At 51.6% G+C, this 15,846-nt stretch overlaps 1 protein-coding gene across 7 annotated transcripts in view; it reads right to left on the bottom strand.

Moving 5' to 3' along the window:
- The window catches only part of LOC117644382, a 98,636-nt gene that overhangs the window by 5,512 nt on the left and 77,278 nt on the right, over positions 1-15,846 (bottom strand). For 5 of the 7 annotated variants that reach the window (XM_034383786.1, XM_034383787.1, XM_034383790.1 and 2 more), the window contains exons 9-12: positions 10,043-10,224; positions 9,024-9,068; positions 8,217-8,329; positions 7,726-7,887 (exon numbers count right to left, since the gene is read on the bottom strand). In XM_034383786.1, the coding sequence (XP_034239677.1) occupies positions 7,726-7,887; positions 8,217-8,329; positions 9,024-9,068; positions 10,043-10,224 (502 nt within the window). Of the gene's footprint in view, positions 1-1,664; positions 2,332-7,062; positions 7,147-7,725; positions 7,888-8,216; positions 8,330-9,023; positions 9,069-10,042; positions 10,225-15,846 lie in introns of those variants that run through there. The other 2 variants (XM_034383792.1, XM_034383789.1) reach the window with 2 other exon arrangements.

Genomic DNA, 15,846 nt, shown 5'->3' with positions numbered 1-15,846 from the left:
CGCGCCCCGCCTGTCTGCAAAGAGTGGTGCCCGCCCGTTCCGCGGTCGGGAACGTCACAAACACAAAGCATGTCACAAGCATGCCAGGGCACGGGCTGGAGAGACAAAGGTGGGCACGTTCTCACGGGAAGGTCGGAAACATCAACGAGAATTCAATGAAATGAAAATGAAGAAGGGGGAAATCGATGGAAGGGAGAAGTTTTCCCCGAGAATGTTACAATGGCACCAAGTAAGTAATTTAAATTTTTAAAAATAAAGATTTGTGTTTTATTTTGTTTAAATTAAAAATTAGCATCACTGCTCTAGTTTGATTTCGAGCTCATAGTAAGAGCATGCAGAGTACGGCTCGTCAAGCTACCTCCAAAATCTAAGCTGCTTCGTTTAAAAACAAAAACAACAAACTGCAACGTATAAAACGGTCCTACGATATAGCTAGTCTTGCGATGTGTTACGTGGCCTATGAAGTTATCGAACGAGGGTGGGCGTCGGTTGATAATTCAAAAGCCGAAAGTGGAAACGTGTGGTGAAACAGAGCATCGCTTCAGAAAATAAGGAAACACCACAGTGTCACGTCGAGTGACTTTCCTCCTGGCATGATGAAGAGGGCCGCATGCATTAACAATGTCGTATCCTTCCCCGATATTGAGAGAAAGTTCAATATTCAGTAGTTCGTTATTTTTTCAGCGCATGTCAACTTTCGTGCAGGCGGAGCGGAGCGCCTGTGAACACGAGGGTAGGCCAACCCGCCAAACGGGGCTGTTCGGCGGGCGGGCCTATCCCGTACTCCGCAGGCGCTCCGGGAGACAGTGACCCGTGTCTCGTGTCTCATCAAGTGTTGACGTGCGCAAAAATACCGCAGACCGGCTGGCCAAATTTGTCAAAAAGGGGTACAGCTTGTGGTGGTTCAAACTCGGGTGCGAAATGCCTGCGTGCGAACCTACGTGGACCTAGTGTGTGCTTTCCGGGTGTAAAACCTCCACAGCTCTCACAACGCCGTCGCGGATTTCCGATTTAAAAAAAAAACGGGACTAGAGTGTACCACGTCTGCTAAAAACAATAACAGTCCGTTTCAAAAAAAAAAACCGATAGACTAGGTACACAAAAAAAGGGACTAGAGTACCGCGTCGGGTAAAAACGAAAAAAAAAAAAAACAGCCCCGGTCAATAGAAAAACACAAAAAAAGACAGACTAGGTACACACAAGAAAACACGTGTTGTTCGTTTCGGGCGGCACTATGTACGAAAATGTAGACTACAGACCAGCCGAGGGCCCCGCGGAGGGCGATGCGGGCGCGGCCGGCGAGCCGGGCGAGAGCGGCGCGTCCGCGGCCGGGACTGCCAGTGTGGTGGCACTGCGGGAACTCCGCAGGGCAGTCAGGGCGCCTGTGTCACAGTGTGCCGTCAAAGCATCGTCAAATAACCTAAGCTCTCCAGCCCGTTGGAAAGGGTTAGTAAACGCACACACACACAGATCAGCACGCATATGTACAGGCTGTTGAGAGGTGTTACAGGGTGTCGTCGGTGGGTCTCCTCTGAAACAGGTTGGGTAGTTAGTGAAGCCGTGCACCGCACTGCAAAACCGCGACACCGCCGGCACATTACCTGCAAGGAAGGCTGTCGCTCTCTCTCAGGGCTCAAGGGACGGGGTGCACAAAGGCCAACGACTGTTTTTCTCCTTATATTTACTTTTAGGATGGACTTGCAACGACACAGACACGGTCATTAAGTATCACAGAATCTCGATATTTCTATCTTCAAGGAAGCGAACACTTTCACAAAATGTTGAATCACAGACTGCGCTTCAGTTCGTTTTTTTTTGTTTCGCGTTGTTTTCAGTCGGATCTTTACAGTGCGCTGCCCATGGGAGCGGTGTGCAGCACTATTGGCAGTCTTTAAACGCGTCATTGGCAGTCCGATCTTTCACAGTGCGCAGCCCACGGGAGCGGTGTGCAGCACTATTGGCAGTCATCGAACGCGTTATTGGCAGTCGGATCTTTCACAGTGGGATAGGGTGCAGCAAGATGGCGGCACTATTGGCAGTCTTTTTTTCGCGTCGTTTTTAGTCGGATCTTGACAGCGCCCCGCGGAGGGTGCAGCGTCACGGCACTGGCAGGGAGCTAGTTCCTCCGAGGCGCGTTGGGCGCGTTGGGCCCGTTGGCCGGCTGGTTCGGCAAGTTGAGTCTGGCGTTGCGCGCGGCGAGCAGGGCGGCGGTGCTGCCGGGAGGCGGGGACCGGGGCACGTTGCTGTCATCTTCCTCCACGTCGAGGGCGGCCGACAGCACCAGTGGCTGGCCGAAGGCCCGCGTCCCCGACGCGGACCCCGAGTTTTGCTCTGGAAAACAGCAGGAAGTCCACACTACAGCTTGACGGCATCCAGGGAACGGAGAAAAAACAACTACCGGAGTAGCGACACGTGAAGAAATACATAATTTTGATGAGGACTATATGCTGGCAGAACAGCAGCGAACTTTGTCGTTTCAAAGTTCCGCACAATTTGTTAATTTTCAATTTACCTTTGAAAGCAAATTTTTGTTTTGATACTCTTTCTTTTTGGGAAAATACTTGTTTGGTTTCAAGGAAAATTCCTTGTTTCCTTCCTACATTCCTACAACGCGGGTTTTCTCCGTGCGCTTTCCAGCGAATGCGTCTTGGAAGAGGAACGAGTTGCAGAGAGAGAGAGAGAGAGAGAGAGAGAGAGAGAGAGAGAGAGAGAGAGAGAGAGAGAGAGAGAGAGAGAGAGAGAGAGAGAGAGAGAGAGAGAGGGGGGGGCATTTGCTGAAAGGCGCAGTTAAATGTCAGTGCATCGGATTAACGTTAATTGGGATGAAAATGGTGATGCTAAGGTACGCACCATCTGAATGCGTTCTCTGTTACCTGAAATTACAATGTGGACAGAAGAATGAAGATTTACAGTTAATGAGGTAAGTTGCCAGACCTGCAAGGCTAACATTCGGAATGCAACACACAAGACAGAATTGATTAGTCACAACGACCATTGGAAGCAGCTTACGTACTGCCGGCTGTAAACATGTAGTGTACTGGCTAAAACACTTGCATATAATTAAAAGTCGTTCAGAAAACGTAGTTACACTACCCTTCTCTATCTGGTACCAAAGTTTAGTACTGTTTACAGTTGACACAGAATATAAAGAACACTGAAAGCTATACAAGCAAACGAAGCGAGCTCAACGCAATAAACGAATAATAGAAAGCTAACCACTATGACACGTCCGCATATTAGCCTGGTGCTGTTAAACAAGTGTGTTAAACACGGACCGGGCAGGGCTGGGCACTGCCAGTGGGCACTGCCAGTGGGCAGGGCGCCTCAAAGTATCCCCTGCTGTCAAGCGGATGATGCAACGACGTAAACGCGCGCAAAAAAATGATAAAAGAACGAACAAAAACAAAAGAAAATGGCACGGCTACTTGGCAAGCTGGATAAACAACAACAACTGCTCGGCCTACTCTCTGGGAGCGAGATGGACCGCGACCCCGGGCCGGGGGACTGGTGGTGGCCGGCGGTGGTGAGGCTCTTGATGCCCGCGAACCAGCGGCGGCGGCGCCGAGCCGCGTCGGGCGTGGGGGGGAGGCCGACGCCTGGGCCGCCTGGGCCGCCTGGGCTTGCAGACATGCCAGACATCCCCGACAGCGGCATGCTGGTGGTGACCCGAGCCATCAACAGCCCTAGGACAACGACATCAACAGTGCAGGCTGGGGCCCAGATCTGGGCCAGGATCTGGCCTACAACGGCTGGCGGGGCGGGGCGGGGGAAGACTGTGGCTAGACTAACGACTCGGCGCCCTGTCTCTCTGTCTCTCTCTTTATCGTTGATTCGGCCAGAGGTCATGACGTCACAAGCGAACACAAAGACAAAACGCTAGAACAACAAAAAGGAAAAAACAACAAAAAACGGTTCGTAAAATGTACAAGGAAACGTCCCAGGCGTAGCATGGCTCGGACAGGAAGTAAAATACATTCCACCGTATGCAGCATCCAAACAGCTATCTACACATGACAATAACATTCGGGAACTATTAGTATCAAAAAAATAAAATGAACAAGCAGTATTGAAACGTCATCTGTTCCAAACGAAAAAAAATCGGTTCAACAATAAACACACCAACACACGCGCACACCGCCACGCATGCATGGAGGCACAGCCCCTACCTTACTTGAGTCGCTGTGCATGCAACACTACGTCTAGAGAGGGGCAGTGCCAGGGGCAGTGCGCCCCGAGGACCGAGAGGTGAGGTGCTCGTGGTGGAGGGGGTGGGGACGCAGAGCCGAGGGGAAGACTGTCTTTATCTCACACAAGGCCAAAGCAACAGCGCACAGTGCACTGCAAGAAAAAGTGTGAATAGTACAACAAAAGTACAACAAAAACTGTACAATAAAAGCACAACAGGCATTGTATAAAGTACAACGAGGATTGTACAAACCACAACGAGGCCTGGACTGCCCAGCACTCGTCATGCCGGTTTCATTGTACTTTGTACAAGAATTGTTGTACTTTGAAAGTGCAATAAATCTCTAAAAATTTGTCAAGAATTTGTGTACTTTAGTTGTGGTTTTTTCTTGCAGTGTGGGACAGGTTGACCGCACGGTGCTGTGAGGTGAGGTGCTCCGTCTTGTACATTGCGTCTCATGTGGGACGGTTTCTCTGTTCCCCACCGTGCACTGCCGAAAAGCGTGGCGAAGAAAACGTTCGCACTGCGAGCTGTTTTTCTCTACAATTTGCGAAGGACGACGCTGTGTAGTATTACGAACACTTTGATAGTAAACAACGGATAAAATCCTCGCTACACTTGTCTGATAAATGTCGAAAAAAATCGACTTTTTGATATGTTATACTGACTAAGAAAGTGTCCTACAGTAAGCATAATTTCATAAACTGATCGTGATAGTGCCCTTTTTTCTCACAGTGACACAGACACCTGCTTCGCATAAAAAGTTCAATCTCTTCGCAAGCTTACGGAGAGATTTCCCCGCAAGCCTTAACCGTCTCCGCTCTCGATCGAGACGAGTCCCATCTCTGCTTGCTACGCAATGCTACGCCTCGAAAGACAGCTTCCCCTCGGGCTGGGCGGACGGACAGAGAGGCAAGCGGGCAGACAGACCTGAGCTGGAGGCGTGCGGGATGGGCCCCACGCTGAGCTGGGCCGCGCCCCGCAGGGGGACCTGGGGGTTCCTCCTGAGCGTGTTGCCGCCGCCTGCGCCCGCCCCCGGGGGGACGTCGATGCCCGGGCAGGCGTCCGGCCTGGCGTCCAGTGCAGGCGGCCGCCGGGCGCGCTCGCTGCCGCCGCGCTCCGAGACGCGGACGTCGCCCGGCACGCTGATCTCCGTCGCTTGCTTCAGGACTTGGTACACCGAGTCCACTTCGGGCCCTGGTGGGCGCGACGCGCCGACGACGCGAGGAGCGAGAGAGAAAGAGAGAGAGAGAGAAGGGGAGGGAATGGTGCGAAAGGAAAACGAAAGAAAGGGAGAAAGAGAAAGGGAAACGAATGCACGATGCAGAAAGAGAAAGAAGAACACGGATTGTCAAGCCAACGCATGCATATGTACAATCGGAGGAAAAAGTTTAACGGACAAGAAAAAGGGGAAGAAAAAAAATAAAATGAGTCGTGATGAAAAAAAATGAGTGTCGGATCCATTTCATTTCAAGTGCACGAGTGATTGGAAAAGTAGTGGAAAAATTCACACGAAAGAAATCGAGTGTAGGGGAGAAAAGAATTGAAAGTGTGTAATTCAACAGAAAGAGTGTGGTGTTTGTGTGCGGGACAAGAGGACGAGGAAAAGGAGCAGGAGGTTGAGGAAAGGAGAAGAAAGAAAAACTTCTGTTAGTAATGAGGTATCGTATTCGGGAACTTAGTATAAAGGCGGCCGCAGAACACTTTCAATGCAACCAGCCAAACACATTCCAGCAACGAAGCAACACAACACGCGCTGGAGACAAAGTCAGAAACACTGCCGGAAACCACACCGTAACAAATACGAAAACCAAAAGCAGCGTTTGGCAGCCACCAATGCAAATGGAACACCAAGCGCGATGCAGCCACACAACAAAAAGCACGTCGCCATTCACCTGTGACCTTCATTTCACTGCAAGAAATTACCATCAGACTTGGGGTTCATTTGTTTTGTTTGAGTTGGGCTTCATTTACCCAGCGGGGCCAAAACATGACGTTAATAGAATGTCTCTAATACGTTTTTATTAATTTTTTCCCCTTGCTTTTTTAAGGCCTTGACGAGTTTCATTTTGTCTGATGGAAACTCCTCGGACTGCGTAAAGCAGGGGGGCCCGCGATTTTGGCTCCAGCCCAAGGAGAACAGGTACTCAGAATGGTCGCCACGACATCACATAATGTCATTTTGCCATCAAAATGGATCAAATTTTGGCTAAAATCGTTCATTTTGTGGTCATATTGACATATTGATCAATATTGACATATTGACTGTTTTGTTCTCCCTGGGAGACGAGTCCGTTGCTGTTCGGCAGACAGGCCTCCCAGCCACGGCTGCAGTGCCGCACCGCCGCAAGGGCGTCTAGAGGGCAAAGGCCTTGTCCGCCGCAACTGCAGGGCGGCAGAACCAAGCAGTGCGGACTAGGGGCCACCCCACTGCATTTTTGACAGTGTATACAACCCAAGTGAAACTTCGCCGCCGTTCGCCACCTTGGGGAGTTTTTCCTTTTTTTGCGGTTAGCGAGTCTAAATGTTTGTGAGTAGGTAAATGTGAAGAATTAATCTGTTATTTTCAAAACATAACGTAATAAAGAGAGAGAGCAAGAGAAGAATTCGCTACTTGGCAGCGCGCAGGTATTCAAATACCACGAACAAACATTATTAACATTGTAGCCATACATTTTTTTCCCGCGCTTTGAAGCCACTAGAGGCTAGAAATGCGCCTTTTCCGCTGTTACTATGAGTGACTGTTCAAATAGCCCCAACGGGAGGCAACACAGCGCCAAGCCTACATGGTTAAGAGTTAAACATCTGTAACAGTTTGCAGTACTGAAGCGCTTACAAACTGGCACGTCGGCTTTACTTTCGATATTTTGAGGTACCTAAGAAGGCAGGACTCGGCGGTTGAGATCGAGATTTCTGGTTCCGCGAATCTCTTGGGGCGGCCAATCTCAAATTCGCCAGAGCTGGAAAAGTGGATTGACTTTTTGATCGCAGTCACTTGAGTCAACAGACGGGCCCACCCCTTCGTTCCTACACACTGCCACAGAGCGAGGGGACAGGGAAGAAACAGGTTTGCCGAAGCCTTTGCTGCTCTTCAACTTCACCAAGACGTTTTTCTTTAAAAGAAAAAAAAAAAAAGTACAACGGACGGTAGTGTTTTAAGTTAGTACTTTTGCGAGAGCGTTCAAAATCAAAGAATGTTTTCAATCGAATTTTGAACAAGTAAATAAAAAAAATAGCATCATGATTCAAATAAGTAGAATCCAATTGCATTCTAGTGTCTGCTATATATCCAGGGTGACGTATTTGAACCGCAGCAAATGCTGACAACTCCTCATGTGAACACAACAACGGCCGAATTGAGACTTCAAAATTGACTGGGTGGAATAATGGAACAAACTGTGCCACGCATCGTGTGCCTGTCCGCGAGGGAGCACACAAGCACACGACACAAGGCATTATGCCGCTGCGCAAGCCTTGGAAATTTTTGTTGTTGTTGTGCCTTTTTTTGTTTTGTTTTCGGAGAACGGAAAGGAACTCACTCTCATCCTGCTGGTCCTGGTTGAGCCGCGACTCGATCTCGGACGATGACTTCTGCCTGCGGAGCAGTCTGCCCTTGGCAGTGCACCGCCCCACCCGCTCCCTGCAGTCCACGTGGATGTTCATCTTGCACAGACGGCACTTGACCCCCTGGCGGGCGTGGCCTGGACAACAAACGTTGTTTTCAATGACATTTGTTACACCAAATTGTTTTTGTTCGTTGACAGACAGGCACTTCCACTGTAAATCGATAGGTGAGACTTCTCTCATGCCTCTTGTGATGGAAAAGAAAAGTCTGGAGATCCAGAGTCGCTAAATGGGACTCGAACCGAACTGACCCCGCCAATGGATTCCTCGTTCGAAGAGCAATCCATTGCTGGGGTCACACGTTCGGTTCGAGTCCTGTTAAGCGACCGACACTGGGGCCCGAACGGCGTCTAGAGTTTTGACCGCCTGCGCCGGTCTTCTGGCCCACTGTGGCGGGCCGGCTTACCTCTCAGCACTTGCGAGCACACGTCGCAGGGAGTGATCTTCTTGTAGGTGTACTCCTGGAAGTCGTGCACTCCCATCTCCACGTTGGCGAGCGCGGCGTCGCGTCCGTTTTTCCTGCAAGACACAGCACCGGGTTAGCGCGGACGGAGCACCCTGCCGCGGTCGCCAGAGAAGGGAGCGTTTTTGCGGAAAGACAAGACCTGTGTTGAGTTTATCTGGTGAACAGGCGCGTACCCAGAGTTTTCCTTCAGGGAGGTCGTGTCGCACTTTTCGCCAGCTTACACACTGGTAAAACTTAAGCGTCACTCCATGCTTGAGTCAAGCGTAAAGTTACGCTTGAAGACGTTACGCTTGAAATGAAGCATACTCTGGAAATTCCCCCCATGCATTTATATAGGGGGAATCTTGGCGGATGAGCCTGCTACGCTTGATTTCAAGCGTAAACTGGATTACGCTTGAAAACAGAGGGCAATACTACGCTTTAGTTTTACCAGTGCAGGCGGATTGTGCTCTTGGTTGCCTACCTTCCTGCGAATTGTTCTGGTGGTATTGACGAGGCGGATTGATCGCTAAGTTTCCCCTTCATTCAGGTCCCGAAAGGGGAAAAAAGGGGGAGGTCCATGATCAGCATCCGCCTTTGGATACGCGCCAGATCGTCAAGTGATTCCTCTCAAATTAGTTGTGCAAAGTGCGCTAGGAAAACTTGTGACAAGCCGTGGCTGTGGATTATATTCGTCCAGAATCCAAATCGTTTCTTCATTTCCTTTACTTATTTTTGTTTACAGTGCACACACTAAAGGTACTGTACCTCATTGCCATGATGGTGGAGACCGCGTGGTACATTTGATTCTTTCTGTTGGAGGGAAATAAACAAAAAAAAAGAGAAATGGGAAAGCGGAGGTGAGGCAGAACAAAAGAAAATAGGAAAATAAAAGGATGGGAAAAAAAGAGAAGCATACAATGTGATTAATATTTTGCGAGCTCGTTTCAGTTTTGTTATTTTATTAGAAATGCACTCAAATGCATGCCCGTTAATGTGCTCCTTGAGTACATTAGTATCACTGTAAGCAGTCTGTGGTTCTTATCCCGTGCGCCCCCCGTTGGCCACGTCACAATTTGCCGTGGTTGCGACTGCGGTCGATTGTTATGCCATGCTTTTGCGCAAATGCGTGAACCGAATGCGGAAAAATCCATCTCCTGGGATTCCGAAGAATATCCGTTTGCACAGGAAGATCTCCTGAGATTCCTAGGAATGCCCGTTAATTGCCAGAAATATCGACGCGTACTAATAGCATAAACCTGTCAGAGCAGATCCAAGACAATCCTAACTGCCAGAGCTGATCCAAGACCATCTTAACTGTCAGTCCAGATTTAGAACTATCATAACTGCAGGGGTACTTAAAAGTGTTCACGAAGTATCTTCACTGCAAATCAGAGAATCTCGATATATCAGAAAAAAAATGTCCACGTATTTACATAAGAATGAAACTTTGTAACAAGCCCTTCGACGAGTAATTTTATGAAGTATTTTGGCGTTACGGACTTTGAGAAAACACCGCTTTTCACGTGATGTGCAGTTAGGATAGTTCTGAATTGACACGAAAAGTAAGGATTGTCTTGGATCTGCTCTGACAGGATTGTCTTGGAACTACCCTGGCAGTTACGATTATTCTATTAGGAAGCGTCGATATCTCCTTGCATTCCCTTGAATACTAGGTCATTTCCAGGAGATGGTTTTACCGTGAATTGATATCAAGGGACTAGTTGGAGTCGGCCTGTTCGACGCTGCAGCTTGTCTGGTGCGCACCGAGGCCGGGTTTGTCTTACCTCTCCGACTCCCTGGCGGGGTTGGCACTCTGTGCGTTGCTGGCGCTGCTGCTGCTGGTCGTCGTCTTGAGGGACTTGAAGGCCTTGAGCCACTTGCTCTTCATGGAGCCCGTCGAGGAGGACGACATCTTGCGCTCTCGCGCGTCCGACGCGCTCTCCACCTTCGCCCCGAACAGCTCGCGCTGCAACACACGGAGACAGTCAAGGTCAAAACTGTGTCACGAAAAGGGACCTCAAAGTGCCCAGAGAACAGAAAAAGGTCGTGACGTCAAGTGAGCTAAAATGGAAAATATTTAGTCACGCTCTGCATCAGAGACCCCTCATAAGTAGAATTTGACTGGTTATTTCGTGTCAAATTAACATCATAAGATATTCATTAAAAGGACATCAATTGACATGCACTTGACGTCAAAAACCGCTAACTTTGACCGTCGGCAATGATGTTATCTTGTTACCAATCATTTGACATCATCGTGACCGCTTTTCTGTTCTCTCTTTTTTTTTGGGGGGGGGGGCAATAGCGGCAGCTGCCTGTCCCCAAGACACCTTTGACCAGTCGTTGCCAGTTTCGGGTCGCGGTCTCGAGTGTACACTTAGAACACTGCAAGTTGTATTCCTCTTGCCAGCCTCAGTCAGTACAGTCCTGGCCAAATAACAAGTACCTGCGAGGAGCACACGACGTCAAACATGACGCTTTTCAGCACTGACTTCGCTACTTTGTCACCAGTCCAGCTTCGGTACAGTCCAGACCAAAACAAGTGTCTGCGCGGGGCACACGCGGAATGCGATGCCCCCACTGACTTTGTCACTTTTCACTCGGCCAGCCTCAGACGAGGCCTCAGAGCGTCAGTACAGTCACGACCAACGCAAGTATCTATGCGAGGGGCACACGTCAAACATGACGCATTTTTTCCAACCACTTTGTCACTTTGTCCCTCGGTCAGCCTCTTACGTCAGTACAGGAAAAACCAAAACACGTAACCGGACATGACACTCTACCCCACGGCGTCAGACTTAGTCACTCGGTCAGCAGTCGAGACCAAAACAAGTACCTGCGAGGGGCGCACGTCGAACATGACGCTCTTCCCCATGGCGGCTGCCTGTCACTCCGTCACTCGGTGTGGGTGTCACTCTGCGGCTCGGCAGCGCGCGGCATCGAGGCGACGCGGTCGGCCCTCGGGCACCCTCGGGGCTGGCGCACGCGGCGCACGCGGCGCACGCCTAGCGGGCCGGCGGCCCATCGATTCCAACCGGTGTGGCGGTGTGGCCCCTCCGGGTGTACGCCGCGCTCTGCCCGCTCTGCCCGCTCTGCCCGCTCTGCCCGCTCTGCCCGCTCTGCCGGCCAAACTCCGGGCGAAAGGCGGCGCGGTTGCCGCCGGCGTGGACGTCCACTGGACGACGCGGACGTGCATAGCCCAGTGCTCCCGACGCTCCGCGACCTCGCGATCAATGCCCCCCCCCCCCGGCAGGCGCCGCAGACCACGGATCAACAATTACGCTTAGCGACCGGGCAATGCGTCCCCATCCACAGCTGACTGTCTTCGCGCACAGTGGGCTAGGAGACCGGTGGAGGCGGACAAAACTCTTAGACGCGTTTTGAGCTCCAGAGTCGCTGAATGGGACTCGAACAGAACGTGTGACCCCGCCAATGGATTCCTCGTACGGAGAGCAATCTACTGGTGGGGCAACACGTTTGGTTCGAGTCCCATTTAGAGATTCTGGAGCTCAAGGCTGGACGGCCGGCGGCGGCGCCGCGATTTGTGACAGTCTGGCGGCACTTTTTTTTCGGACAACGGACACCCCGCACGCAACACTGTAACACTGTGCATGGGCTATCGACCTGCAATTACCGGCAGGGCCCGGCCCTGTCCAGCCCTGGCCGTGAGCGGCAAGGACGCCGCGACATTTCTGTGACATTTGTTCGTCGCTCTGTCTCCGTCGCACTCACGGGGCGGCCCGTGGGGCCCGTAGGGGTGCGAGAGAGACAGAGCGACGAGGCGGCCCTTTGGAAGCGCTCGCCCGGCGGCGCCAAGGCCGACTCATTGGCTGGCCGTTTGCGATTGACTGGAAGGGGTGGCCCGCACAGTGGGCCAGAAGACGGGTGGAGGCGGACAAAACTCTAGACGCGTTTTGAGCTCCACAGTCGCTAAATGGGACTCGAACTGAACGTGTGACCCCACCAATGGATTCCTCGTTCGGAGAGCAATCCGTTGGCGGGGTCACACGTTCGGTTCGAGTCCTGTTTAGCGACTCTGGAGCTCAAAACGCGTCTAGAGTTTTGGCCGCCTCCACTGGTCTTCTGGCCCACTGTGGCCTGCCCGCCCTGGGCCAGTGCCCACTGCCGGGGACTTTCCCTAATGTCCTGTCGGGTAAAACCAGCCGGTTCCGGTTCGGTGCCAAGCCTTTTTTGCAACACCCTTCTTTCCTTCTTGTTTTTTTTTTCTTTTTCTTTTTTTTCAAAGAGAGGAAAAGGTCCTGTCGTCTAAACAGTGACAAACTAAACACTAAACGTGTGGAGGATTTTTAAAGGATTATTCAATAATTTTGATCAAATTTGGCGGCACCTCACTTTCAATGTTCCCGCCTGGCGATACAGATTGTCCCCGCAATGACAGTACCTTTTGCAATAGACGCCGTATGCGCGAAGCTTAAGCCTTTTGTGTCATCAAGAATCGCGAAGCAAAAAAGTAGAAGAGAGGAGGGAGGGGGGATTCGAACCCGCACCCGCACGCGCGGCGAGCACGTCGTCGCAGAGGCAGCGCCGCGAGGTCGATAGTATGGACCAGTCCATCACGCATCCAGGGGGGAGGGTCGCGGACCAGGCCGGCCGCTTCCAAACTAATCTCCGAGAGGTGAATAAGTGATGCCTGGACCTGCAGTTTCCACTAGGGTCCTATCCGGGCTGTTGTTCTCTCTAGAGTCTCGTCCAAGCTTCAGTTCACCTTGAGCACTGGCCAGTTTGTAGTTCGCTAAACAGTGCTGCCCAGGCTGTTGTAAACTCTAGAGTCCTGACCGGGCTATAGTTTGCTCTTCAGCCCTACAGCTCTACAGTCCTTATATCCGCGCTGAAGTTCGCTCTGTTCTTATCCAGGCTGAAGTAAAGTCGAAAGTCCTGAGCGGGCTGTTGTTCGCTCTAGAGTCCTACACGTTCAAAACGGCTTCTGCTTTTTCCAGGAAGCCTATGGAAAAGACTACTGGCGATTTCCAGGGAGTCTCTGGGAAAACCAGGAACCGTGTTTAGCGTGTTTTTGGGCTGTAATTAGCTCTGTCTTATCCGGGCTGTACTTTGCTCTAGAGTCCTATGCGGGCTGTAGGTCACTCTGTCCTAACTGGGCTGTTGTTCGCTCCGTCTTATCCGAGCTAGCTGTAGTTCGCTCTAAAGTCATATTCGGGCCGCAGTTCGCTCTGTCCTATCCGAGCTGTAGTTCGCTCTTTGTCCTTATCCGGCTGTAGTCTGAAGTTTACTTTGCAGCAGCGGTCGGCGTCTGGCGGGGTGAGGCCTGGGCCAAGCTCAAGCCTAAGCCGCTCCACTGGTACGGCTCACTGCCTGCAGCTCCCTGCAGATCTCCCCATCCCTGCCATGCAAGAAACCCCCTCGCCTCCAAGGACAGTCTGGAGAAGAAGTCAAAAGAGGATGCGAAGCAGAAGGCATTCTTCCCGGGGTCAGGAATGGGAAGGATACGGGGCGCCAGTCAGGAAAAGGTTCACGAATTCTGTAGCGACCGAGTCTGGAATGCTTGGAATGTGAGCTTTTAGGTCACAGCCAAAGTTTCGACTCATAACTGAAAGAAAACAAATACAAATCAAGGTAGTAGACCGTTGATTTGGGAGCGGCTCTTTTCTCACAGTGTGGTCAAAAAAGGCCAAACTAAAAAAAAGTTGGTATGAATAATTGTCTCTTCCTTTTGGTTTTACAACGCATAAAGTAGAAGAGTGGTTCATGGTGTGCCCATCCAACTGAGCGTGTAGGTAGGTTGGGGCTGGGGGTCTTGAGGGGGGGGAGGGGAGGGGGGGTGCAAGGGCCGTGAGGTCACGACCTCCGGGGCGACTCTGCGAGTGGGGCATCTACAATCGTCGCAGAGAAACTGCAGTACGTGTGGGCCTTGTACGCATGGGTCGTGGCGGAGGGGCTGGGGAGGGGGGGGGGGGTCCGGCCCTGGTGGGTCCGGGGGGCGCGCGGGCAGACGTAGCCTCGTTGGATCGATCGGGGAGGAGGGGGGCAGGGGGGCGGAGGCGAGGTCAGGGTGGGCTCAAGGGGGAAGCAGGGGGGGGGGGGGCGTGTTTGTTTCAACAGGACATAAAGTGGCGCGGATGAACCCGCCTCTCTGCTTCGACGACGACATGGGAGACATGGAGCAACAACGGGGCTGTTTCACCATGCCGTGTACAGTCGACGTAAAAACTACTTCCCGAGCGTGTCCGGACAGGTGCTCGCGGAAAGCCCTTGAATCCACGCGCTCCATCTTGTGCTTTCACCGCCAACGCCTTTTGTTTTCGCTCGGCACACGCAAGTGCCCGCCAAAAAAAGGGAGAAATTTGCCATTTTATGAAGAACATTTGACTGTTATCCGTGTTGCGATGTTCGTTTCGAATACCGCCGCAGTCGGTTCAGTGTGATTCCACTAGACAAGGCCTAGTTAAGAATCCATATTGAAACGAATCACACCCAAAAAGGCTTCTTGGATCAAGAAAAAGTTAACTTTTCTTGGTTTTTTAAAGAAAATTTTTCTCTATCCAAACTTTTTTTTTCTTGTATGCAGAAAAAGTTTCTTGTGTAAAGGCTTTTTTTTCTAATGAAAATCAAGAAAATTAAAATTTAAGAAACTATTTCTCGGTGCAGAATGTGAGGTCATATGCCTCGAATAGCAGAGATTTCATTACGTAAAGGGCGGGCTGAGGTCTGCAAGCCTTTCGACACCGGTGCATCGTGGGCAAATTCTGGCAAACTTCTGTGGCAACACTGACCCAGATGATGGAATGAGTGTTCGACCAGCGCCCCATCGACTAGCTATCGGCAGCAAACAACACTCGAGCCGCGGCCCGTGGGAACGCGGCCAAACCCACTGCAGACTGATTCCGAAAGTCCTTTCCGTCAACCTGTCTCTCTCTCCCGCACCTATACGGGAGGCCCCGTGAGGGTGGGATAGAGAGAGAGAGGGCGACGCAAACGACTCTCGGAATCAGTCTGCAGCAGCGAGCCCGCCAAACAAGCTGGCCGTCCGAGCCGCAAACATGGCCCAGTGGCGTGCAGGGGGAGGGGGAGTAAGGGGAGGGGGGAGTCGAGCGTGCTGCAGGTCCCCGACCATCCCCACGGACGCGAAGAAGGGCGCGACCGCGGCGGGCCTACTCCAGGGCGCACATTGCGAGACAGGCTCTGTCTCTCTTGCACTCACGCGGCATCCCCTATGGGTGCGAGAGAGACAGAGCGAATCAGCCTGCAGCGGCCTCTCCAGCCGCTCAATAATTCCGTCCAGCCGGGCAGGTACTCCTCCACACGGATACCCGGCACACTGTAAATATCTTACGGTGAAGGGCTGCACCAACATATAATGGTCGAGATTTTCTCCATAGTACCAACGAAATTCGTCAAAATATCTATAAGGTACAGTGAATTCTCAATGGTATGTTACGAAGTCAGCTGCACCACCATAATATGGAACAATTTCGCCATAATATGGAGAATCTTCACTGTACAACATTTAGAGTGCACGCGGAGGGGTGGCGGTGGCTACGCCGATGGCTACGCCGATGGCTACGCCGATGGCTACGCCGATGGCTACGCCGATGGCTACGCCGATGGCTAC

The sequence above is a fragment of the Thrips palmi genome, unplaced genomic scaffold, assembly GCF_012932325.1.
Source record: "Thrips palmi isolate BJ-2018 unplaced genomic scaffold, TpBJ-2018v1 HiC_scaffold_18, whole genome shotgun sequence".
Lineage (NCBI taxonomy): Eukaryota > Metazoa > Arthropoda > Insecta > Thysanoptera > Thripidae > Thrips > Thrips palmi.
This window is presented reverse-complemented; position numbering and strand designations above follow the sequence as displayed.